Genomic DNA, 27,457 nt, shown 5'->3' with positions numbered 1-27,457 from the left:
TACAAGGGCAAAAAAGGGACATGAGATTTCTTTGACAGATAAAGCTAAAGAGATCCTACAAGTAAATTAAGGGTAAAAAAGTAACTATGGAGAGAATAGGGCCCCTTAAAGATTAATGAGACTGTCTACATGTGGAACCACAGGAAATGGGTGCAATCGTAAACAAATATTTCATGTCAGTATTTACTGTGGAGAAAGACATGGAAGCACGGGAACTTGGGGAAATAAATAGTGATGTCTTGAAAACAGTCCGCATCACAGAAGTCCGCATCATCAGAGGTGCTGGAGGTCTTAAAAACATAAAAATAGATAAATTCCTGGGACCTGATGAAGCATGTCACGGGTCATTGCGGGATGCTATGGAAGAAATTGCAGGGCCCCTTGCAGTGATATGCATATCATGAAAAGCCACAGGTAGAGTGCCAGAAAACTGTTGGGGTTTAATATTGCACCATTATTTAAGAAAGGCTGCAGGGAAACACCAGGGTCTACAGACTGGTGAGCCTGACTTCACTGGTGAGTAAACTGTTGTAGGGGAGTCTGAGAGACAGTAGTTACATGTATTTGGAAAGGCGAAGACTGATTAGAGGTAATCAGCATGGCTTTGAGAATGAGAAATCATCTTTCGCAAACTTAATTGAGTTTTTTGAATGGGTGACCAAAAGAGAGATGAGGGCAGAGCAGCAGACGTTGTCTACATGAACTTCAGAAAGGCCTTTGACAAGGATCCGCATGGTGGACGGGTTCATAACGTTAAATAACATGGGTCCAAAGAGAGCTAGACAATTGGATGCAGAATTAATTTGAAGGTAGGAGACAGAGGATGGTGGTAGAGGGTTGTCACTCAGACTGGAGGCTTGTGACCAGTAGTGTGCTGCAAGGATCATTACTGGGTCCACTGTTGTTCATCATTTGTGCAAATAATTTGGATGAGAATATCGGAGGTATGGTTAGTAAATTTGCAGATTACATCAAAATTAGTGGTACAGTAGACAATGAAGAAGGTAATCTAAGAGTTTAACAAGATCTTGATCAACTGGGTTGAGAATGGTAGATGGAGTTCAACGCATTGCAGTTTGGTACGACAAACCAGGTGCAGGAATTACACAGTTAATGATAGGACTCTGAGGAATGTTGTCAAACAGAGACAAGGGGTGAAAGTGCATAGTTCCTTGAAAGTGATATTATGGACAGGGTGGTGAAGAAGGCATTTGGCATGCTTGCCTTCATCAGTTAGAGCACTGAGTGCCGGAATTGGGATGTCATGTTACAGCTGTACATGATTTTGGTAAGACCATATTTACAGCGCTGCATACAATTCTGGTTGTCCTGCTATAGGAAGGATATTATTAAACTGGGAAGGGTGCACAAAAAGAGTTCCAAGGATGTTACCAATACTGGCGGGTTTGAATTATAAGGGGAGGTTGGATGGCTGGGACTTTTTTCCCTGGAGCATGGAGCAGGTTCATGGAGGTTTATAAAATCATGAAGAGTGAATAGCCAAGGTCTTTTATCCAGGGTAGGGAAGTTCAAAACAAGAGGGCATTGGATTAAGATAAGAGAGAAGAGGTTTAAAAGGGATCTGAGAGCCACATTTTTCACACAGAGGGTCATGCGTGTATGGAAAGAGCTGCCAGATGAAGTAATAGAGGTGAATATAATTACAATTTATAAAAGATATTTGGACAGGTAAGTGGATAGGAAATGTTTAGAGGGATATGGGCTAAACGCAGGCAAATTGGATTAGTTCAGTTAAGGAAACCTGGTCAGCATGGATAAGTTGGGTCGATAGGTCTGTTCCTGTACTGCGTGACTCAATGGGTTCCAGTACCAGTGTGATGTTAGGTACTTAGACTGTATGTCCCAATGAATAGTGGACCATTTCAAATAACCCATTTCATTATCCATTCAAAGCTGGCAGTAATGCAATCAGGCTGAATCAGTCCATGGATGCAAGCCACAGAAAAGTATAACCACCAGAATTGTATCAGCCCATGGGTGCAAGCCACAGAAAAGTATAACCACCATTAAATGTAATCCTGCCATTGGAAATCATTTATTAAACGATCTGGATTGTGCTAAGAATTACACTGGAAACCAATTTAAAATCATCAGCTGGGCTCCAAATGTGAAGTTATGTACATAAAAACCAAAGATCATTTTATGTAGGCATAGGTATTTATACATGGCTTGCATAGTTTTCAACAAATGAGGTTACGTAGACAACCAACTCTGCCGCATCCCAGTGACCATGGCCTGACCATTCAGAATCTGGTCTGAGAATTAGGATTGATAGTTTACTGCTCTTGTCGCACCTCCACACCAGTTATGGCCCACGTAATCAACAGTCTCTTTTTTGCCAAGTTTGTTTCTTGCACCCCAGTTCTGTTCAGTGTGAAATGAAAAACTTCAATCTAATCAGAGAGTAGAATCCCTACAGTGTGGAAGCAGACCATTCAACCCATCAATTCCACGCTGACCCTCCAAAGAGCATTCCACCCTAGACACTACAGGCAATTTAGCATTGCCAATCCACCCATCCTACATTTCTTTGGATTGGGGGAGGAAACTGAAGCAGACAGAGGGAGAATGTGCAAATTCCACAGTCACCCAAGGGTGAGATCAAACCCAGGTGCCCGGTGCTGTGAGGCAGCAATGCTAACCACTGAGCTACCATGCTGTGCCACTCTTGTCACATGTTAGCAATATAAAGTACTGATTCATCCAAATGAAAATTAAGTAATTTATTTCAGAAAGTAACATTTTAGGACACAGTTTAGTTGCCTTTGTGCTTGTGGTTCTTGAAGTTTTTTTTAACTCGAGGGTTTTCCAAGTGTCATTTCTGGATCTGTTGTAGACTAAATTTAGTTGCCATTTATTTCAACACGTTTTATATCTTCCATATCCTTCTCCACTGTAAACCCTAATGTAAAATACTCAACTAGAATCTCCCCCATCTCTTAAGGTTCCACACACAGATGACCTTGCTGATTGTTAAGGGGCCCTATTCTCTCCCTAGTTACCCTTTTGTCATTAATGTATTTGTAGAAACCCTTTGGATTCTCCTTAGCCCTATTTGCCCAAGCTATTTCATGTCCCCTTTTTGTTCTCCTGATTTCCCTCTTAAGTATACTCCTACTGCCTTTGTCCTTTTCTAGGGATTCATTTGATCTCTGCTGTCTATACCTGACATATGCTTTCTTTTTCTTGACCAAAACCTCAATTTCCCTTGTTATCCAGCATTCCCTATACGTACCAGCCTTGCTCTTCACTGTAACAAGAACATATTGTCTCTGGATTTTCATTTTTGAAAAGCTTCCCATTTTCCAGCCTTCCCTTTACCTGCAAACGTCCACCCCCCCAACCAACTTTTGAAAGTTCAAAGACAGAATAGATATGCCCAATACCATCAAAATTGGCAGTCCTCCAATTTAGAACTTAAGCTTTTAGATCTGGCCTATTCTTTTCCATCACTATTTTAAATCTAATAGAATTATAGTCATTGGCCCCAAAGTGCTCCCACACTGAGTCCTCATTCACCTGCCCTGCCTTTTTTCCCAAGAGTGGGTCAAGTTTTGTACCTTCTCTAGTAGGTATATCCAACTACTGAATCAGAAATTTTTCTTGCACATACTTAACAAATTTGTTTCCATTCACAATGGCAGTCACAATCTATATTTGGAAAGTTAAAAACCCTTACCATAACCACCCTATTACTCTTACAGATAACAGAGGCCTCCTTAGAAAATTGTTTCTCAATCTCCTGTTGACAATTGGTAAGTCTATAGTACAATCCCAAAAGGTGATCAACCCTTTCTTCTTTCTCAGTTCCACCGAAATAACTTCCCTGGACGTATTCCAGGGAGTACACATGTTGATTTGGAATAATTCTTCCGTGTCCAAATGGGTTTGCCACTCCCTAACGCTGTCATCTCTTCCAGCTCAACAATTCTCCAACAACTGATATCCAACATACTACTTTTTCAGCAGTCTCTACTTTAGCTGCTCTGCTTGCTTATAGATTCGTTGACCATTAGCTCTGGAATTCCTATCCTACCACTTTCAGCCTCCGGAGATCTCTTCCCCTTTCTAAGAAGCTTCTTAAAACTTTCCTTGAATTACAAATATATTCAATGTCCAATTTCGTTTAAAATGTTGTTTTGAAACTCTAACGGATACGTTATGTTAAAAATGGGATACAATTTATTGTTGTTCTGGGCTACATTGTTTAGTGTTAAGAAAATATGACAATGGATAGAAAACTCAACATTGTGAGTTGAAAGGTTATTACCATTGCACTCAACATGTCAGTCGTGCTTGTGCCGTAATATTTGAAATTAGTTAATTCTGCGATCCATTTCCAGCTATGAAATTGCCAATAACCGTGCGGTCGATTTGAGCCAGGGATCAGCGGTGAGCTTTTATTTGCTATTGACAACAGCGCTTAAGGCAAAGAAAACGGTGTTCCCACCTTCACACTTCATTTTGATTGACTAATCTGAAGAAGGTACACGAAAAATCACTATATTTTTTAAACTTCACTCCTACCGCTCATGTATCAGGAGCTTCCACCACCAACACCACCCGTTGCCGCCCTCCGTCCACGTGCCTGTTGCCACCACGCGCTCGGATTCTGGCGGGAAGGGAATAACGGTAGAATCCCACAGCGGCAGACCCGCCAAGGCCAAGCGACTCGGGAAGAGGTAAGTGAAGAAAGTACTCGGAGTTAATTCAGCCTGGGAGGCTCCTGCACTCAGCTGAAGCTGCACTCAAATTAAAGGACAGGTACCGTGTGGAAGAGGCCGTTTGATCCCTCGGTTTTGTGCAATGTCATGAGCAACTCAATAAGTCCAACTCTTTACCCCTCGCACTGCACTCTTTTTATTACATTTCTTTACAGGCGTTTATCCAATTTTCTTTTGAATGTCCTAATTAACTCTGCTTCAATCGTTTTCTCAGGCCATGCATTCAGGATTCTCAAACAAGTGTTGTGTAAATAGTTTTCCTCATCGTCTTTCATTACTTTGCCATGCACCACAAATCAATGCCTTCTGGTTCTCGCCCTCTTGATAAAGAGAACTGTTTATCCATGTCTGCTTAGTCTTCTCATGATGTCTAATACCTCAGTCCCGTCTCCTCTCAACCTCATCTTGGAGGAGAACAATCCTAACTTCTTAAATTTATCCAAACAATGGAAGTCTCTGATCCTTGGAACACATAATATTAACACTACAGGAAGTGGGGTAATGAACAGCCGACAGTCTTTTTTTCTCAAAAGCTGAACACGTGTCACCAGAAAAAAAATATGACTGGAGAAAGAGACACTTGAGTCTTGTGTTGAATTTAAGGAAGTTTGATGTTTAAACCTTCATAAAACCCCACAGTGCAGCAAGGGACCATTTGGCCCATTTCCAGTGTACACCAACCCTCTGAAGACCATTCCACTCAGACCCCTCTCTTTTCCGGTAACCCCACATTCAGCACGGCTAACCCACCTAGCCTATACATCCCTGGACACTACGGGCAATATACCATGGCTAATTCACCTAACCTGCACATCTCTGAACTACCAAAGCAGCACCATGTAATTTGTCACACATCAGTGTAATCTTAGCCTTGAGTATTTTTAAAGGTTTATGAGTTGAACTTCATTCCTCCTTCTAGACATGTAAGGAAACAATTAAATCCCTTGAAAATAGAAGCATTATTTGTGAAATCTGCAAGATGTGACTTTGACAAGCCCCACCCCTATCTCCTACCTACTAACCTCATCCCCCCCCGCCCTTGACCTGTCTGTCCTCTCCGGACTGACCTATCTCCTTCCTACCTCCCCACCTACACCCACCTTTACTGGCTCCATCCCCGCCTCTTTGACCCGTCTGTCTCCTCTCCACCTATCTTCTCCTCTATCCATCTTCTATCCACCTCCCCTTCTCTCCCTATTTATTTCAGAACCCTCTTCCCCTCCCCTATTTCTGAAGAAGGGTCTAGGCCGGAAACGTCAGCCTTCCTGCTCCTCTGATGCTACTTGGCCTGCTGTGTTCATCCAGCCCTACACCTTGTTATCATTGATATTATATGTTTTGCTCAAAAATTAGATTCTGGAGGAAGAAGTGGAGCGAGGTGGTTATAGCTGATTCATCAACAGAGTTCCCACAGTCAGTAGTGGAGGATTGATTTGAAAGTGGAGGATATAGTCAACGTTAGCCCAATCAGCATGCTGAGCAGAAAGGTTGTGAAGAGAATAGGATGAACAGTTTGGTATGTCTTCATAAGGAAGCAAAAAGTGTTTTGATGAGTCTTTCAGTGGATGCCAAGCAAGCAACAGAATGAAGTAGACAATTCAGAGGGTAGACTACCAGGATGAAAGAAGTGAAGAAAAGACAACAGGAATGAAGGGTCGGGGTGGAGTAAAGAACAATTTATAAGAGGAAGAAAAAGAGAAATAGAAGTGAAGAATTGAGCTCTGGACTGGCAGCCAAAACATGCATGCAAAAGGACACAAGGAAACTGCATTTTTATAGTCAAGTAAAATGAGAATAGGTAAATCTCAGCAATATACAGCGCAATTGGATTCAGGTACATCTGAGAAGATGAGCAAGTCTGAACATGAATTGATGATATGGAGAAAACACAGCTGAAGGTATTTAGATGGAGAGCTCTCAGTTCCACACAGAGCAAATGTATCTCCGGCTTCTTCTTAAACCACTCTGTCCCAAAACCTGGAGGCTCTGTCTTTTTTGTATAGTGTGTTCCTGCAGCTCACAATAATGAGAGAAAAACAGAGAACAGCTAAATCAATGTAGCAAGATCCAAATGGAGACTTAATAAAATGAAAGAGGCTCCCAGTGGTCAGTACCTTGAGTGAGAGGGAAATAGTGAAGAAGCAGAGAGATCATTGGTCCAAAAATACAGTCACTTGCTACAGCTGGCAAACTAGCCCCCTTATTCAATTGGTAACTCAACATACAACATAAGAAATAGGAGCGAGAGTAGGCCATTCAGATTTTTGAGCTTTCTCTGCTTTTCAATAAAATCATGACTGACCTGGTACTTCAGCATCATTTTTCTGCACTATTCCAGTGTTTCTTGATGCTTTTAATATGTAGAAATCTATAGGTCTATTTCTTGAACGAACTCAACCGCTAAGCCTTCACTACCCTCTGGGGCAGTGACGATTCACCAATTTCTAAGTGAAGAAATTCTTCCTCAACCGACACTTTTTAGGTGCTTTGCAAGTAACTGCTGTGTTGTTGAGATGAGTTTGTTGGCATATTCTTTAGTTTAGCACAGAAATGGTACGGATTATATGAAAAGCATGCGCAGCAATCTTTAGTTCATTTACACTTGAATTTTAGCAATAGTATTGGAAATAATTTCTATTTTCTGCTAACGTTAAATTAGTATTATAAATTTTGGTCACTGTTAGCCTTAATTGAAATGACTAGCAATTAGACTTCAAGAACCTGCCATCCCTCGCTCCTGCTTCCATTCTACTGAATAGTTGGTATGGTGCAAAGTACAAATGTCTGCAGCATAATTTGACCTCTCATTGCTAGCTTTCAAATAAACAGGCTGGATAAGAAGGCATCGAGTACACTTGCCTTCATAGTTCATACCTTTGAGTATCGGAGTTGGGATGTCTTATTGAGGTTGTACAGGACATTGGTGAGTTCTCTTTTTGGAGGACTGTGTGCAGTTCTGGTTGCCGTGCTATGGGAAGGATATTATTAAGTTGGAGAGGGTTCAGAAGAGATTTACCAGGATGTTGGCAGGAATGAAGGGCTTGAATTATAATAGAAATAGGCTGGAAATGCTGAGACCTTTTTCACTGGAGCATAAGAAGTTGAGGGGTGACCCATAAAGGCTTTTAAAAGCATGAGGGGCATAGATAATGTGAATAACAAGGGTATTTTCATTAGGGTGGGGAGTTCAGAAGTAGGAAGTATATTTTTAAGGTAAGAGGAGAAAGATTTGGAAAAGGGCAGTGTTTTTACATAGAGAGTGAATGGTATGTGGAAGGAACTGCCAGAGGAAGCGATGGATGTCAGTACAGTTTCAACATTTACAAGACATTTGGACAAGCAACATGAATAAGAAGGGTTTGAAGGGATATGTGCCAAACGCAGGCAAGCAGGACTATGTTGGCATGGAAGTGCGTGTTTCCATGCTTTATGACTCTATAACTTAATGATTACAAGTCCATAGACTTTAATGGTTCAGAAACTGCAATGTTACCTGCCCAATTGGATTGCATTCACCAATTAATGACCTAAATTGGTGTTATTTTTCCCAACAGTTTCAGCAGATCATTTGCAAAGATTAAATAGGCTAAAACATGCAGTACTGCAGTGTTCAAATACCAGGCTACATTTCTGATGTGAAATACCATTGTACTTCGATAATTCTAAGTTGATGATCAAGGACCAAAGCAAACAATTATCAAAAATATCAGAATCCATGATTCACATTATGGTGTTCAGAAAATATTATTCTGGACCTTAAATAGTCTTTTATATTTGTTTAAATTATGTGAATCCCACTGGCTAGGGCAACATTTATTGCCTATCCTTAATTGTCCTTCAGAAAACATCTTCTTGAACTCTGATCTACATGGAGTTTGGGCTGCTTTTCATGTGCATTGCAACTTGTAACAAGGCCATGGTCCTGACTGCCATGGAATCATGTGCTCATAGTACATGATCTCACAGTGCTTCAGTAACTCTGCCAGGTGACCACTTAACTTGCTGTTACAGCCATTATTTTTCCTTTTTCTCTTGGCAGTCTAGAGCAGAGGGTATAGAAGCTAGGACAGTTGCATGCTCCTCTTGTAGAATGTGAGAGGTAAGAGTCACCACTACTGTCCCTGCTGACTTCACCTGCGAGAAGTGCACCCAACTCCAGCTCCTCACAGACCGCATTAGTGAACTGGAGTTGGAGCTGGATGAAGCCGGATCATTGGGGAGGCTGAGGGGGTGAAGGAAAGGAGCTACAGGAAGGAAGTCACACCCAAGTTACAGGATAAAGGTAGCTGGGTGACCATCAGGAGAGGGAAAAGGAATAGGCGGACAGTGCAGGGATCCCCTATGGCCGTTCCCCTCAATAATAAGTATACCACTCTGGATACTGTTGAGCGGGACAGTCTACCAGGGGAAATTCATAGCGGCCAGGTCTCTGGCCACTGGCTCTGTGGCTCAGAAGGGCAGGAGAGAGAATAGGAGAGTGATAGTGATAGGAGATTCAATGGTTAAGGGAATAGACAGGAGATTCTGCGGTTGCGAACAAGACTCCTGGATGATATGTTGCCTCCTGGGTGCCAGGGTCAGAGACGTCTCGGATCAAGTCTGCAGGATTCTTAAGGGAGGGTGAGCAGCCAGAAGTCGTGGTACACATTGGTACCAATGACATAACTGGGAAAAGAGGTGAGGACCTGAAAAGTGAATATAGGGAGTTAGGTTGGCAGCTAAAAGGCAGGACGAGCAGAGTGGTAATCTCAGGATTACTACTGGTGCCACAGGCTAGAAATAGAGAACGAGTGCAGCTGAACACGTGGCTACAGAGATAGTGTAGGATGGAGGGCTTCAGAGATGTGTATCATTGGGATACCTTCTGGGGAAGGTGGGACCTGTACAAGAAGGATGGGTTGCACCTGAACTGGAGGGGGACAAATATCCTGGGCGGGAGGTTTGCTAGAGCTCTTCAGGAGGATTTAAACTAGTTTGGCAGGGGGATGGGAACCAGAGCTATGAATCAAAGGATGGGGTAGCTGGTATATAGGCAGATAAAGCATCCAGACGGTCTGTGAGGAAGGATAGACAGTTGAAAGGACAAAATTGCAGCCAGTATGACAGGTTGAAGTGTGTCTATTTTAATGCAAGAAGTGTCAGGAATAAGGGTGATAAACTTAGAGCATGGATCAGTACTTGGACCTATGATGTTGTGGCTGTTATGGAGACTTAGATATCACAGGGGCAGGAATATTTGTTGAATGTTCCAGGGCTTAGGTGTTTCAAAGAAAATAGAGAGGGAAGTAAAAGAGTATGGAGAGTGGCATTGCTAATCAAGAATGGTATCACAACTGCAGAAATGGAGGTCATCGAGGAGGGCTTCTCTACAGAGTCAGTATGGGTGGAAGTCAGAAACAGGAAAGGAGCAGTCTCTTTATTGGGAGTTTTCTAAAGCATCCGACTAGCAACAGAGACACTGAGGAACAGATTGGGAGACAGATTTTGGAAATATGCAGAAATAATAGGGTTGTTGTCATGGGTGACTTCAACTTCACTAATATCAACTGGAACTTCCTAAGTGCAAATAGATTGGATGGAGCAGATTTTGTCGGGTGTGTCCAGGAAGGATTTCTGACTCAGTATGTAGATAGGCTGACTAGAGGGAAAGCCACATTGGATTTGGTGCTTGGCATCAAACCAGGTCAGGTGTCAGATCTCTCGGTGGGAGGGCATTTCGGTGATAGTGATCACAACTCCATGAACTTTACTATTGTCATGGAGAGGGATAGGAGTGGACAGTGTCAGAAAGTATTTAATTGTGGGAGGGGGAATTACAATGCTATTAGGCAGGAACTGCAGAACATAAATTGGAAATGCATGACAGAAATGTGGAGGTTGTTTCAGGAGCAGTTGCTACAAGTACTGGATGGATTTGTCCCACTGAGGCAAGGAAAGGATGTTAAGGTGAGGGAAGCTTGGATGACAAGACATGTGGAACATCAAGTCAAGAGGAAGAAGGAAGGTTGAGGAAGCAAGGATTGGACAGGGCTCTAGAGGGTGACAAGGTAGCCAGGAAGGAACTGAAGAATGGGCTTAGGGCAGCTAGAAGGGGGTGTGAAAAAGCCTTGGCAAGTAGGATTAAGGAAAACCCCAAAGCAGTCTATGTTTATGTCAGGAACAAGAGGATGGCCAGAGTGAGGGTAGGGCCGATTAGGTTTAGTGGAAGGAACTTGTGCCTGGAGCCGGAGGAAATAGGGAAAGTCCTTGATGAATATTTTGCTTCAATATTCACCAGTGAGAGGGACCTTGTAGTTTGTGAGGACAATGTGAAACAGGCTGATATGCTCGAACAGGTTGATGTTAGGAAGGAGGATGTGTTAGAAATTTTGAAAAACGTGAGGATAGATAAATACCCTGGGGAGGATGGGATATATCCAAGGTTACTGTGGGAAGTGAGAGAAGAGATTGCTGCGCCTTTGGCAATTACTTTCTGAATGAGCCTACCATAGAGAACATTATCAAATGCCTTACTAAAATCCATGTACAGCACATCCACTGCTCTACCTTCATCAAAGCGTTTGTCACATCGTAAAAGAATTCAATAAGGTTTGTAAGGCATGACCTGCCCCTCACAAAGCAAGCTGCTTATTTCTGACCAAACTATGCTTTTCCAAATAATCATAAACACTATCTCTCAGAATCCTCTTCGATAGTTTGCCCACCACAGAAGTAAGACTGACTGCCTGTAATTCCCAGGATTTTTCCTGTTCTCTTTCTTGAACAGGGAATAACATTTGCCACCCTGCAGTCACCTGATACTACTCCTCACGGCTTCCTCACTGTCCACTGGAGTAGTACCAGATGATTGGAGGGTGTCAAATGTTATTCCCTTGTTCAAGAAAGGGAACAGAGATAATCCTGGGAATTACAGACCAGTCAGTCGTCTGTGGTGGACAAACTATCGGAGAGGATTCTGAGAGATAGTGTTTATGATTATTTGGAAAAGCATAGTTTTGGCATAGAAATAGCCAGCATGGCTTTGTGAGGGGCAGGTCATTGCCTCACAAGCCTTATTGAATTCTTTGACGATGCGACAAAACACATTGATGGAGGTAGAGCAGTGGATGTGTGTAGATGGATTTTTGTAAGGAATTTGATAACGTTCCCCATGGTAGACTCATTCAGAAAGTAAGGAGGCATGGGATTCAGGGAAGTTTGGCTGTCTGGATACAGAATTGGCTATCCAGCAGAAGACAGAGTGTGGGAGTAGACAGAAAGTATTCAGCCTGGAGCTCGGTGACCAGTGGTGTTCCACAGGGATCTGTTTTGGGACCTCTGCTCTTTGTGATTTTTATAAATGACTTGGACGAGGATTTGAAAGGGCTGGTCATTAAGTTTACTGATGACACGAAGGTTGGTGGAGTTGTGGATAGTGTGGAGGGCAGTTATAGGTTACAGCAGGACACTGACAGGATGCAGAGCTGGGCAAAGATGTGGCAGATGGAAATCAACCCGAAAAGTGTGAAGTGATTCATTTTGGAAGGTCGAATTTGAATGCAGAATACAGGATTAATGGCAGGATTGTTGGCAGTGTGGTGGAATAGAGGGATCTTTGGGTCCACATCCATAGCTCCCTCAAAATTGAGACCCAAGTTGAAAGGGTTGTTAAGAAGATGTATGGTTTGTTGGCTTTCATTGGCAGGAGGATTGAGTTTAAGAGTCGCAAGGTTATGTTGCAGCTCTATAGTATCCTGGTTACACCACACTTAGAATATTGTGTTCAGTTCTGGTCACCTCATTATAGGAAGGATGTGGAAGCTTTAGAGAGGGTGCAGAGATTTACCAAGATGCTGCCTGGAATGGAGGGCACATCTTATGAGGAAAGGTTGAGGGCGCTAGGGCTTTTCTCATTGGAGTGAAGAAGGGTGAGAGTTAACTTGATAGAGGTGTACAAGATGATGAGAGGCGTAGATAGAGTGGATAGCCAGAGACATTTTCCCAGGGCAGAATGACTATCACAAGGGGGCATAATTTTAAGGTGATTGGAGGATAGGCGAGATTTCAGAGGTTAGTTTTCTACACGGAGTGATAGGAATGGAATGCACTGCCAGCGGTGGAAGTAGAGTCAGATACATTAGGGAGATTTAAGCGACTCTTGGATAGGTACATGGATGATAATAAAATGAAAGGTGTGCAGGTTGATTTTGATCTTAAAATAGGATAAAAGTAGGATAAATAGTGCTGAAGGGCCTGTACTGTGCTATGTTCAATGTTGTGTACATGGCAAACGGTCTCACAGCATCTTATTAAGAATTAAGCCAAAGTCACATGCCTCTGTCAGTCATCTTAACCTCAACAAAAGTCCTGACACGGATTCCCTTGGTTCTCCAACTGCCAAGTAAAATCAATAACATCTCAGAACTAGAGGAGGTTTAGGGTGGCAATATTCTTTAATCTAATCCGTAAATTCTTGAAAGGTTTTATTACCTGGTGCCTCCAGAAATGTTAGGCGCCTACTTACCCAAAAAGCTGCAGGTCCATAAGCTGACAGGAGAATTGCTTGTTGCTTTTCGTCTGCCCCCAAAGTCATTTGCCAACACATTGGGCATAGTATTCAATGGCAGGATTGAATGAGTCAGTCTTCGTAAATAATATTAAGATGCCAGAAATGCTTAACTCAAATCAAAGATGACTGTCCTAAACAAGTTTCTTCAGGAGTGTATTTTTTTCTTTCATCACCACTGAAATAACTCCACAGTGACTGGTATCTCATCACCAGGTCACTGTTTATTTACACAAGCATAGTACTGAAACTGGTCCAGCTCTCCAAGTGAACAGACACACCTTTTATATCTGTCAGCCAGGGCTCTCTGATTGGACTAGGTTAACAGCCCTAACCAGGGAACTCATATTCTATGGCATCAACCTAGCTGACTTTGTTACAATTACTACACAAATAAATGTAGATTCTCACGAGATCAGAAATGGGGCTTATTCCTAGCAAATTACTGAAAGAAAAACTGGCTTTAAAAGTTCTAAGGCCTTTTCTTAATGGTTTCCTTATGACCCCTTTGGCTTTAGAATACTGTGTTGCAAATCAAGCAGTCAGAGTGAAAAGAAGATACCCCAGAAGCTGTAGTCTCTCACAAAGTCTTCGATCGTAGAAGACATTCTGCTAGCAGTGTTTCTAAATATGAGTACTTCTGTCTGCCTGGTAAAATCCGAAGTAGTGGGCTGTGACCAATCATCAACCACTTGAATCCAAGTAGATTGGAATCAGAACTGGACATTTATCATCAATGTACAACTGTCAGCAATTCAGCTTCATTGACAGGAAACTTCAGCAGATGTGACAATTTTTTCATGTTTTGCCCTTTGTTTCCAAACTTTAGGCTTTAGGTGTTGCATTTCTCTTTCGCCTTTTGTTTTCAGAAATCTATCTTCTCTGCAGAGACTTGTCATATTTGAGATGTGTGAATATAACTGTGTGTGTGGGATTAAGAAGATATAATTGTAATACCAGGTTATGTCTTAAATCTTAAGCAGAATTTGCAACTTACACAATCTGGTTCATCAAATAATGAACTATAGGTATTTCTGCTTTAACACGTATTTTTGTTAACATGAATTGGCTTTAATACGATTGATGAATAGTGGATGCTGTTTGGAAAATGCAAATTTTCTACTGTACAGAAAAGCAATCCTCCTATAATGTGATTTTCTATGGCGATTTTCTGTAGTGTGAGGTCACACATGAATGTTACTAATGCGTTATTGGAGAAATGCCTGTACTGGGAAATACCTGTACTTTGTACTGAGAAGAAGGACAGCTGGAAGATTTAGTAAGGTTGCTTATGGAGTTTAAGAAAATCTGTAGAGACAAACCAGGAGGTACAACCTTAGCAAGCAATGCCGTGAATGTAAAGGAATCAGTACCAATAAAAAAAACCTTTGTAACTTAAACCTGGAAAACACAAATTCAAGTGGAAACAGAAGTTCAATACATGTAAGAAAATTACTTCATTGAACTTAATTGAATGTACATTTGATTGAGGCAATTGGAATTCCCAAATAGTATTTGCTGAAGTTGGGGAAGGTTCAGAAGAGACTTACCTGGATGTTGTTGGGTATGGAAGGTTTAAGTTATAAAGAAAGGCTGGATAGCCTGGAGTGTACAAGGTTGAGAGGTGATCTTATAGAAGTTTATAAAATAACGAGGCGTATAGACAGAGTTTATGGTAGTTGTATTTTCCGTGGTGTGGGGGATTTCAAGACTGGAGGACAGATTTTTAAGGTGAGGAAAGAGATTTTTAAAAAGACATTAGGGGCAGATGTTTTACACAGCGGGTGGTTTGTGTGTGCAATGAACTTCTAGAGAAGTGGTAGATCCATATACAATTACAACGTTTAAAAGACATTTGTATAAGAACATAAATAGGAAAGATTTGAAGGGAAGTGGGCCAGGAGCAGGCAGGTAGGACTAGTTTAGTTTGAAATTATGGTAAGGCTGGACTGGTTGGACTGAAGGGTCTGTTTTCATCTGGTATGACTCTGTGATGAATTGACTCTATCCTGTAAAAATTTTAAAAAGTAAATGCAGTGACAAAAACCGTTTTGTACCCAGTTCCTCATTTGGAGGATTGTATCGATACGGTTGGCAGTGTATTTGATTTCTTACTAAGATTTGCTTTTTAAAAAGAACATTGTAAGTACTGTCACAGAGTCATGCAGCATGGAAACAGTCCCTTCGGCCCAACCAGTCCATGCCAGCCATAATCCAAACTAAACTAGCCTCACTTGCCTGCACTTGCCCCATATCCCTTTGAATATTTCTTATTCATGAATTTGTCCACATGTCTATAAATGTTTTACTTGTACTTGCATCCACCACTTCCTCTGGAAGCTCATTCCACACACAAACCACTCTCGATGTAAAACATTGTCCCTTATGTATTTTTTTTAATCTTTCTCCTCTCAACTGAAAAATATGCCTCCTAGTCTTGAAAAAACCCCTCGGGAAAAGCTACCTGCCATTCACTTTATCTATACCCCTCAGGATTTTATAGACATCTGTAAGATCACCCCTCAACCTCCTAAGGTCCAGTGTAAATAGTTCCAGCCCATCTATCCTCTCCTTATAACTCAAATCCTCCAGATCCAACAACATTTTGGTAAATCTCTATAGAACTCTCTCCACTTTAATAATGTCATTCCTATAACAGGGTGACCAGAGCAGGACACAGTATGCCAGAAGAGGCCTCACCAATGTCCTGTACAAACTCAACAAAATATCCCAACTCCTACAGTGAAAGGTCTGACCAATGAAGGCAAGCATGCTAAATGCCTTCATACTCATCCTGTCTATATGTGACACAAACTTCAAAGCATTGTGTACCCAGACTCCTAGGTCTCTCTGTTGTATAACACTATCAAAGACCATATTTTTAATTGTGTAAGTCCTACCCCTGTTGTTTTACCAAAATACAATACCTTGCATTTATCCAAATTAAACTCCATTTGCCACTCTTCAGCCCATTGACCCAATTGAGCAAAGATCTCTTTCTAATCTTAGATTATCTTCTTCACTGTCCACTCTACCCACAATTTTGGTGTTACCAACAATTTTGCAAACCTACTAGCCATGCCTTCTATATTTGTATCTAAATTATTTATATAAATGACAAACAAAAGTAGACTGAGCACCAGCCCCTGTGGAGCAACGTGGGTAACAGGCCACCAGTCTTAAAAACAACCCTCTACTATTACTGTCCGTCTGCTGCCGTTAAGCCAATTTTGTATCATCCTGAATCTTATATTATCCCATTTTACTAATTAATCTACAGTGCAGAACCTTGACAAAGGCTTTACTAAAGTCTAAGTAAACAATGTCAACAGGTCTGACCTCATCAAATTTCTTGGTTACTTCCTCAAAAAGCACAGTCAAGTTTGTGAGACAATTTCTGTCGCACAATACCATGCTGAATATCCCTAATCATTCCAGGTTAATTTAAGATATCTAGTCAACGTGGACAGGTTGCACCAAAGGGTCTGTTTCAATGCTTTGTATCTCCCTAAGTGCATACAAAACCTATCTTTCAGAATCACCTCTAACAACTTACCCACCACCTAAGTCAGACTATGCGATAACAAGGTGTGGAGCTGGATGAACACAGCAGGCCAGGCAGCATCGTAGGAGCAGGAAAGCTGACATTTCGGAAGTCACACTGACAGGTTTATAGTTCCTAGGCTTCTCCTTACATCCCATCTTAAACAAAGACACAACATTAGCCACTCTCCAGGCATCTGGTACTTCACCCGTAGTTATAAGTGATGCAAATATTTCTACAAGAGGCCCACAATTTCCCCACAACTTCCTGGGTGCACCAGATCGGGTCCCAAAGAAATATCCACCTTTATATTTCCTAAGACCTCCAGCACTTCCTCTTCTGTAATGTGATCTTTTTTCAAAACAGCAATATTTATTTCCTTGAAATCTTTAGCCTCCATTTCTTTCTCCAAAAAAAGCTGATAGGATATATTCATTTAAAGTTCTCCCAACTCCTGAGGTTCAACACAAAGGTGCCATCTTTGATCTTTAAGGACCTCTGCTGTGTCTTGTTGCTGTCATGATCTTAATGTACTTGTAGCATATCTTTGGATTATTCTTAACCTTATTTGCCAAGATTGACACCAAAAGCTAAGGAAATATCAGTGTTTGGCACAGTAAATGGGTAAGAATGCTTAAGTACGTTCCTCAGACTTATGAATCGAGTTGTAGCTAGCAAAGTATGATTTACTTGGATGATGTATTAAAACAACACTTGGTAAGAATATGGAACACATTTGGAAGCCTTCTTTAAACAGTTACATTTAACCAACTTAATAATGAATCTTGCCAAGAGTGGATTCACAAAAGTATGGGCAACTTAACTGGGACAATTTGTAATGGCAAGGGAAAGTGTTCCCAAGGACACTGAAAGTAAAGACTTTGATAGAATTTCCTGTTTCTAAACCTGAACGAGAAATCATGAGATTTTTGCAAATGTGTTTATATTGAGGGTTTGTGCTACATTTCAGCATAGTAATTGTTCACCTAACAGATTTATTGCAAAACCAGGCAACAGTAATGTAGTCAGAAGAGAGGGGTTCAAGGCAGTCCAAAGAATGCTTGCCATCTCCAATTTCACCAAAACCTTTTAAAGTGTTGATTGATGCCAATAACTTGTGGATATATGCCGTCTTAATGTCAGATAAGGACTTGAGTAGAGACTCCTGTCGAATACTTTTGTAAGAAGTTAAATCAACACCAAAAGAAATACTAAATAAAAACCAACAGATGTGCAGATGCTATAAATCGGAGACAAGAGTAGAAATTTCTAGTAAAGCTCAGCAGATCTGGCAGTGTCTATGGAGAGAAATCAGAGTTCTGGGGAAGGATCACTTGACTCAAAAAGTTAACTCTGATTTCTGTCTACAGATGCTGCCAGACCTGCTCAGCTTTTTCAGAAATTTCTATTTTTGTCTCAAAAGAAAATCTCTCCAGTAGAAAAGGATTATTGGTTCTTTAACATTACAAAGTTGAAGTTGAACTTTTGGAGAAATGATTAAATATCGTTATGCTAGGCAGTTGTGGTGATGTTTGCTATTTCAACATTATAAATTAAAGAGTGTTCAAATTATTTGAAAGGAATGTATCTTTGAGGATGCACAATCAAGAATACAGTGAAAATGAAATTGTTTAGAAAGTAAGAAGACAACAAGAAATGATATACACTTAATATTGTTGAATGAAGATGAATGAATGAAAATGTGAAATTTTTCTGTGATAATTTTCATTGTAATGCAACACATTTGGAAATGTTGTTTTCTCAAGGGTGCAGGCATGTTGGGAATAACTATCCATGTTTAAGGACAATTCAGGAAACTAAAAGAGATGGAATTATTTGGACAGTTGCCGGATTGAAAAGGATCATCTGATTTGTTCAGTAGTGTAAGGTTGTGATCCCGTTGGTAACTACGAAAGTTAAATACGTGCTGTAAGCCACTGCCTTTTTTTTACTGGAATCAAATGATCTCTGAGTATATAAGTATACCTTTCATGGAGATAAGAAATAGGCTTTTTTTGCCACACAATGGAATGCAAGGATTGAAGTTGTTTACTAACATGGTTTGTTTAATACTTTGCTCCCCAAATCATTCTTCTAAGCTTTATTTTGGCCTCTTTCATTGCAGATTTTCCTATTTAGGCTCAACCATTTAGTAGGTGGCGGCTGTTTTATTAATATTTGATAAATTCATTTTGATTTTTCAAGGTCTTATAAAATGGAAGTCAAAGTCAGAGATCTTGTTGCTAGAGGATTTTATAGAGACAAGATATGGATTCAGTGTGAGAATGAAAAATGCTTGAAGTGGAGACTTCTAACAAATAACGATGCAGCACTTGTGGATTCAAGCAAGCCTTGGTACTGTCACATGAACAGTGACTCTTGGTTTAATTGTTGTTCTGTACCTGAAGAAAGATACCCTGAGGAATCTGTATTCCACAAGTGTGGACAGAAGTTTGTCTACTCGCAACTTCCTTTGGGAAGCCTGGTTTTAGCCAAAGTGTCAGGATGGCCCAGGTAAGATATAACCTTACAGTAAGAAATATTTTCTTAAAGTTGCATTTATATGCCCAGTGCATCTGATTACAATGCGTTAATGGTATCAAATATGTTTCCTATAATGCTCAAATAAAAGCAAAATACTGCGGATTCTGGAAATCTAACTGAAATCATAAAATGCTGGAAAAACTCAACAGGCTTGACAACATTTGTGGAGAGAGAAACATGGTTAATGTTCTGAGTTAGTCATGACTTCTTGAACTGAATTTTTCCAGCACTTTTTTAAAATTCCATTAATGTTGATTTGATAACAATACAGCTAACTAGGTACTGAAAATCTGGCATAGATGGCAATGCAGTATGATAAATTTCACAGTGATTGTAAAATTAATGAAAAATGGATGTGTGAGAGAGCTGCATTCAACTGTGTGAAGATACTTGTCATCATGTTGCTTGCAATTCTGTGTAATTTTCAAAGAAATGCGTGTTTTTCACTGATACCAGAAGTGTAGAGGTTCCAGTTTGAAACAGAAAATGAATTCAGCATTTAATTGACACACACACATAAGTGCACCATGAAGCATCAACAAAACTTTCGTTGCTTAATGAAATGTTGAAATTTGGATGTGGGGGGTTGAACTGCATTATAATTTCTTAGATCTACATCAATGAGTTAGTTCTGTTGTTAAACAAAAAGGGTTGCATTTTTTCACAAATACCAATAATTCAAAACCTGACCCATCTCAGGCACAGGACATCACCACAGGAGTTCTTCAGGATAGTAATTTAGGGTAAACTATCTTTAGGTAATTCACCTTCCTTCTGTCATAAGGGCAGAGGTGGGGATGTTTGTTGATGATTGCAGTGTTCAGCATCATCTGTGACTTTTCAAATACTGAAGCATTCCATGTCAAATATTTAAGCTTGAACTGATTGGTGACAATTAACTTTCATGCCACACAGTTGCTAGCAGTAACCATCTCCAAGAGGAGGGAATCCAATGATCATCTGTTGACATTTCTTTATTGTCACCTAGTTCAAAATCCTGAAACTCCCTTTCTGATAGCACTATGGGTGTACCCACACTTCAAAGATTGCAGAAGTTCAAGAAAACAGCCCACCACCATCTCTTCAAGGGCAATTAGGGATGGACATTAAAGCTGTCCTAATCAATAATGCCCACATCCCATGAATAAATGAAAAGAAAGAGGAAGTAGCAATTTTGATAAAAGACACAATCACAGCAGTGGAAAATGGGATGTCAACAAGATTTTTCAAATCATTGAAGCGCTATATGTTGAAACTCTGGCGTAGAAATTTGTTTGCACAGTCCATGCAAAAATGATGGCTCCAAAGGCTGACTTCTGCTTCCCCAAGACATGATGTGCCACTGCATGTGAAACATTACTAAAGGTGGTAAGTTTTTATAGTGCATCCCGCCCTGAAGCCAAAGATATCGAATTGATCAAATCCTGATGTCACACAGCCAGGTTGCAGGTCGAGGCCAGAACTTTGTGCATCTCTGTGAAAAGAAAATCAGGTGTTCTGAAATAGGATGGGACCTCAGCTTGTGTCAATTGCTGAGATTTTACACAAGTTGCTGGTGTGGTATTGTGAGACTAATTTGATTTAACCACAGTTATTGGAAATAGTATGCTGCAAAAAAGTGAACGGCAGGTCAGGAGATTAGAATGCATATAAAAACAGTAAAAATGACGAAAAATAAAGGAGAGAGAAATTAGACTATGAGAATATGAGCTAGAAATATAAAAAAATTACAAGTTTCCACAGGTTTACCAACTTCTGAGTGAAGAGATTTCTCCTCATGTCGATCTGAAATAGCCTTTTGCAATTCTAAGAGTCACCCATCATTCCAGACATGCCCCATCCAGGAGAAACATCATCCCTGTATTCAGTCTGTTAAGCTTTGTCAATATTTTATATTTTTCAATGAGATATTATTTCATTCTTCTGAATTCCAATGAATTTTATTTGACTAAATATTGTCTCACACAATCATCCCAGAAATTAGTCTGGCGAATCTTTGCTGTACTCTCTCTAAGGCAAATATATCCCTCCTCAAGTAGGAGACCAAATCTGCTTGCAATACTTGAGATGTGGCTTCATCAAGCCTCATTGCAACTGCAGTAAGACCTCTTTGCTGTACTCAATTGCTCTTGTAATGGAAGCCAACATACCTTCCTAACTGTTTGCTGCAGGTGCATGCATACTTTTATTTACTGGTGTATAAGGATGACCAGTTTCCTTTGTACATCAACATTTCCCAATCTATCACTACTTAAAATATACTCTGCCATTATGTTTTTCATGCCAAAGTGGATAACTTCATACTTATGCATATTACTGTGTAACTGTTACCTACTTGTCCACTCACTGAAGTTGACAAAATCATCTTGAAGGCTCTTTACATCCTCCTCACCATTTACAATCCCACCTAGTTTTGTGTCAACCACAAACTAGAAAATATTTGAAATTTGACAATTTAAAATAACCCATTTTTTCCTTCTTTATTTCCTGTTTGTCAACCAATTCTCAATCCTGGCCAATTTATTACATGAGTACTAAGCCTGGAAATGTTACCCTGGTTTGTCTCTGATGCAACACAGTGATCAGCCAGTGCAACTGAACTGATCACCGCAACTTCCTAATAACAGAGCCCAACACAACTCTAATCCACCACCATCCCTTTGATCCACTACCCTCTCAAATCTCACTTCGCTGTCTACTGACCCAACACTGTCCCCCTGACTTGACCCAATTACCATCAAACCTGATGTGACCAACTAGTGACTCAATTCGAGTTTGCCTGTGAGCCAACCACGTAGTCATATAACTCCCGCAGTCACACATGAATTAACTTGCACACCCAACCACTCACTAGCTGACCCACTGGTGGAGACAGAGATGGACTGCCTGCGCCTCATTTGAAAAATAATCAAGTCTCTAACACCCCACAAGAAAATATGATGTGTAGCAGTTGAAACCATCAAAGAATAACTCAAAAGCAGCAAGCATTTAAGAAAGGCTGCAAAAGTTGCAAACCACAGAATTACTTTGAGGGCAGATCCAAGTGGAAGACAGAAAATATTTTGAACTTGCGATGGAGCAGCTCAGGAGCAGAATCAGGGCCCCAAAATGGAAAACATCAGCAGAGCTTCAAACAAGTTTAATTCCAGAGTGTCACGTGAACACGGAATCATTGCTACCACGCCCAGCAGCGATCTTGAAGGCTGAAGGCCCACAAATAACACAACTCAAAGGAACATTTTTTCAGTTATTGAGCAGCCTCCTTGTTAAACAAAAAAGGATAAGAAAGATCAGCTCACTACTCTTTTCTATGAAATTGGCATTTCATAGTAAATTCAAGATGATGGGTTGACCAGAAAAAGGGTTAACACTTCACCTTCATGTAAGGAAGTTCTGCAAGGCTTTAATGCATATTTAGCATCCATAGAACTTGATCATTGGATAAGCTAAATTTAACAACTGGAGGTAGGGCCTAGGGAAGTCTATTGATGTCTTTATCAACAACCTATATGGATTAACAGGATAGTGTACAATTGACAATCTATGTATGATGAATGAATATTGAACCACTTGTTCTTCAGGATGATGAATGAGGCATTATCTGATTTATTGCAATCTAAAGAGGATTTAACACTTGTTAAGGTAGGACAGTTTGCAAGGCAGATCAAGATCTAAAAACAGTGTTGGGTAATAGTATGTGGCAAATCCAAGTGTCCATGGAAGAAGCCAAGTATGTGCAATTTATAGGTCCAAGAGCAGAAAACACGCTGAAGCAAAAACTTCCAAAAAACGGAGAAGTATGCCACCTGCTATTTTGAAATACTTTAGATGCAGTGGGAACTAGCCACATAAGTGAGATGACTCCCCAGCAAATGGAGCTGAATGCTATAATTGTCACAAACTTGATAATTTTAAAATATGCAGACATTCTAAAACTGGAAAATGTGAAGGTTAAAAGAAAAAATTTTAATCACAATTAGATCCAAGAAATAGGAGATTCATAGCCACAGACAGTGGTTCCTAAAAGAGATCAAATGATCCAGACATAAATACTGATTAGTCAATCTTGAGGCAGTGGGACATTCCACTGAGTTTAAATTTGATACTGGAGAAGATGTTTGTATACTGTGTGACAAGTTAAAATGGCTCAAAACAGATCATGTTAACCTTCTTCAATCAAACTGCAAGTTCCAGACAATTTGAAAGTAAGAGGTCATCACAACATGATTTAAAAAAAGCAGAGAAGTATTTGAACCATTTTATATTTTACGGAATCAAGAATCTTCACTTTTCAGCAGAAAATGATGATTGAAATCGATCTACAAGGTAGATATAAAGTTGCTGAGGAAGACAGCAATAAATATTTAAAGAAGAATTTCCTAAATTTTTGTCAAGACTAGGTAAATTAAAGAAAATAATGATAGTACAGTAAGACAAATGCAAAACTAATTTTTCATTTTCCTCCAAGAAAGGTAACAAAACCACTAATGGACAAAGTGAAGGCAGAAATGTAAAGAATGCAAAGATAGGATAATTTCACCTATCACAGTACCTGCTAAATGGTGCTCAGGCGATGGTCACTGTTCCTCATTCAAGTGGGGATATTAGGATGTTTGTGGACTCAACTCAACAAAGTTACACAATGTGAATGAAATCCATCCACTGTCATGCATTGATGAAAGACTAGCTAAATTTATGAAGAGTAAAATGTTCACAATGGATTTAGTAAGGGAGGTCGTGCCTGACAAACCTGTTAGAATTCTTTGAAGAGGTAACAAGTATGTTAGACCAGGGAAACCCAGTAGATGTTATTGATCTAGACTTCCAAAAGGCCTTTGATATGGTGCCTCATGGGAGGCTGCTGAGCAAGGTGAGGGCACATAGTGTTCGAGATGAGCTACTGGCTTGGATTGAGGATTGGCTGTCTGACAGAAGGCAGAGAGTTGGAATAAAAGGCTCTTTTTCGGAATGGCAACCAGTGATGAGTGGGGTCCCGCAGGGTTCAGTGTTGGGGCCGCAGCTGTTCACCTTATATATTAATGATCTGGATGAAGGGACTGGGGGCATTCTGGCGAAGTTTGCCGATGATACAAAGATAGGTGGACAGGCAGGTAGTACTGAGGAGGTGGGGAAGCTGCAGAAAGATTTAGACAGTTTGGGAGAGTGGTCGAGGAAATGGCTGACGAAATTCAATGTGAGTAAATGTGAGGTTTTGCACTTTGGAAAAAAGAATACAGGCATGGACTATTTTCTAAATGGTGAGAAAATTCGCAAAGCAGAAGTACAAAGGGATCTAGGAGTGTTGGTCCAGGATTCTCTAAAGGTTAACTTGCAGGTAGAGTCCGTGATTAAGAAAGCGAATGTAATGTTGTCGTTTATCTCAAGAGGTTTGGAATATAAAAGCAGCGATATGCTTCTGAAGCTTTATAAAGCTCTGGTTAGGCCCCATTTAGAATACTGTGTCCAATTTTGGGCCCCACACCTCAGGAAGGACATACTAGTCCCGGAGCGTGTCCAGCAGAGATTCACACGGATGATCCCTGGAATGGTAGGTTTAACATATGATGAACGACTAAGGATCCTGGGATTGTACTCATTAGAGTTTAGAAGGTTGAGGGGAGATCTAACAGAAACTTACAAGATAATCTCTCCCTATTTATTCCAGTTCCCTCCCCCCATCCCCCTCTCTGATGAAGGGTCTAGGCCCGAAACGTCAGCTTTTGTGCTCCTGAGATGCTGCTTGGCCTGCTGTGTTCATCCAGCCTCACATTTTATTATCTTACAAGATAATGTATGGTTTAGAAGGGGTGGATGCTAGGAAGTTGTTTCCGTTAGGCAGGGACACTAGGACCTGTGGGCACACCCTTAAAATTAGAGGGGGTAAATTTAAAACTGAAATGAGATGACATTTCTTCAGCCAGAGAGTGGTGGGCTGGTGGAATTCATTGCCACGGAGTGCAGTGGAGGCCGGGACATTGGATGCCTTCAAGGCAGAGATCGACAAATATCAAAAAAAAAGACTTTGTGCAACTGAAATTTGATTTGATTTGTTTTATTTGTATTGTCACTTGAACCGAGATGCAGATAAAAGTGTATAATGTCGTCATACTCTGGTGCCGTCATGGATTACAGAATAAATTGTATAAGTTGTAAAATACTGAATAAATTGGTATTAAATTGATGTCACTGAAACAGCGTCAAAAGTTCATCTTTCCCTCTCTGTATTCTTTAACCTCTCTACTCATATAGTCACCACCATCCCAACGTCGTCCCTCAGGTCCTGGCAATGTGCTCCATTTCTGCAGCCACCAGCACCATCCCACCACCTCCATGCTGGAGACAGTCGTGCTGCACCAATCCTGCACTTCCTCCAACACTGGGTCCTGGCTCTGAGTTGACTGATGAGGTCCTGGCTCGTTTTCTGATGCCGTCACTAAAGATGTGGTGGGGATGGAGATAGACGGGGCCTCCCATGGGAGGACATCAGGAGGAAGCCGCAGGGCACCTAAAACCAAAAAAAACGTAAGCGAGCTGCCAAGCTGGAAAGACAACAGTGAAGCCTTGTGAATGAGGCAACGCCTGCTACTTGAGGCCATGAGTGGCTGAGCCCTGCAGTAAGGAGCCAAATGCTGCCGTCCCCACCACCAGCATCTTGAAACTTATCTCATGATTATTGATGATTTGCTGTTTTTAATGAAAGATTGTGTTCAGTACTTACAATTGCACTCAGAACTAGTATTTTTTTAAAAGTTTACATCAAGGTCACCTTGGAATATCAAAATGTTAAGCAAAAACCCAATAGTTAATTTGGTGGCCAGGGATTATGCTTTCTATTGAAGACATGATTTCCAGCTGTCATATCTGTGCTATCAATTATCAAGAACAGCAAGAATCTTTACTGTTGCTCTCATTTCCAACAAGGTCTTGGGACGGGTTATGAATGTTAGGAAAGCAAAAATGTGTCATTATCGTCAACTGTTACTGAAGGTGAATAGAGGTAGATCATTTGCACAGAATCACAATGGATGCAGTAATAAAATTATTAAAACAAATCTATTCAATTCAGTTCGTTTCACTGAGTTCCCAACATGTTTGAATATAATAATGAACCACAATTTACAAATAAGAAATTTAGAGAATTTGCCAAAGAATATATATTGATATATCAAAGTTTGCTGACTCTTCCAATCTGATGATGGTGGCTAACTGTACAAGCTCTCTGCTGATTATTTCCGAATGTGGACTTCACAAACTTGAAAAAACCCCTCTCCCTAGCGCATCCCAAAACCAGCCCAGGTTGTCGCCACCTCCCTAACCTGTCCTTCCTCGCACCTATTCTCTCCTCCCACTTCAAGCACCAGCCCCATCTCCTACCTACTAACCTCATCCCGCCGCCTTGACCTGTCCATCCTCCCTGGACTGACCTATCTCCTCCCTACCTCCTACCTACACTCACCTTTACTGGCTCCATCCCCGCCTCATCGACTGGTCTGTCTGCTCTCCGCCTGACTTCTCCTCTATCCATCTTCTATCCGCCTCCCCCTTTCTCCCTATTTATTTCAAAACTCCCTCTCCCTCCCCCATTTCTGAAGAAGGGTCTAGGTCCAAAATGTCAGCCTTCCTGCTCCTCTGATGCTGCTTGGCCTGCTGTGTTCATCCAGCTGTATACCTTATTATCTGCAATATGAAGTGTATTTTTTTTTCAAGTTTGAATAATGATCCTACTTTGTTTAAAACTTTATTTTTATGAACCTATATACTCCTTCTTCAAAATTATTTACTTACTAGGTGTTTGTTAGGTGTTTACAACTCTTCATTGAAATACATTTATCAGAGATCCCTGCTCGTGCACATGCTGGTGTGTGGCAGTAAATTCAACCAAAATTATGCCCGTTGTATTAGCAACATATTGCACGCTTTGGATTTCCTCACATTTTCTTAATCTAAGAGAGAAACCAACTGGGAACTTCAATCACTGCCTTTGAATGCAGTCATTACAAATTCTTCAGTCATAGGAAAGGATATTGATCCAAGGTGAATAATAGGCAGGAACTTGAGAAAATAGAACAGCTGAGAATG

At 40.7% G+C, this 27,457-nt stretch overlaps 1 protein-coding gene across 1 annotated transcript in view; it reads left to right on the top strand.

The window, feature by feature from the left end:
• Positions 1 to 4,553: 4,553 nt before the first annotated feature.
• LOC125460703 (zinc finger CW-type PWWP domain protein 2-like) overlaps positions 4,554 to 27,457 on the top strand; it is a 114,440-nt gene continuing 91,536 nt past the window's right edge. The window contains exons 1-3 of the mRNA XM_059641080.1: positions 4,554 to 4,703; positions 8,785 to 8,837; positions 19,040 to 19,348. Of these exons, the coding sequence (XP_059497063.1) occupies positions 4,554 to 4,703; positions 8,785 to 8,837; positions 19,040 to 19,348 (512 nt within the window). The remainder of the gene's footprint in view (positions 4,704 to 8,784; positions 8,838 to 19,039; positions 19,349 to 27,457) is intronic.

Source organism: Stegostoma tigrinum, chromosome 2 (genome assembly GCF_030684315.1).
Source record: "Stegostoma tigrinum isolate sSteTig4 chromosome 2, sSteTig4.hap1, whole genome shotgun sequence".
NCBI classification, from domain to species: domain Eukaryota; kingdom Metazoa; phylum Chordata; class Chondrichthyes; order Orectolobiformes; family Stegostomatidae; genus Stegostoma; species Stegostoma tigrinum.
This window is presented reverse-complemented; position numbering and strand designations above follow the sequence as displayed.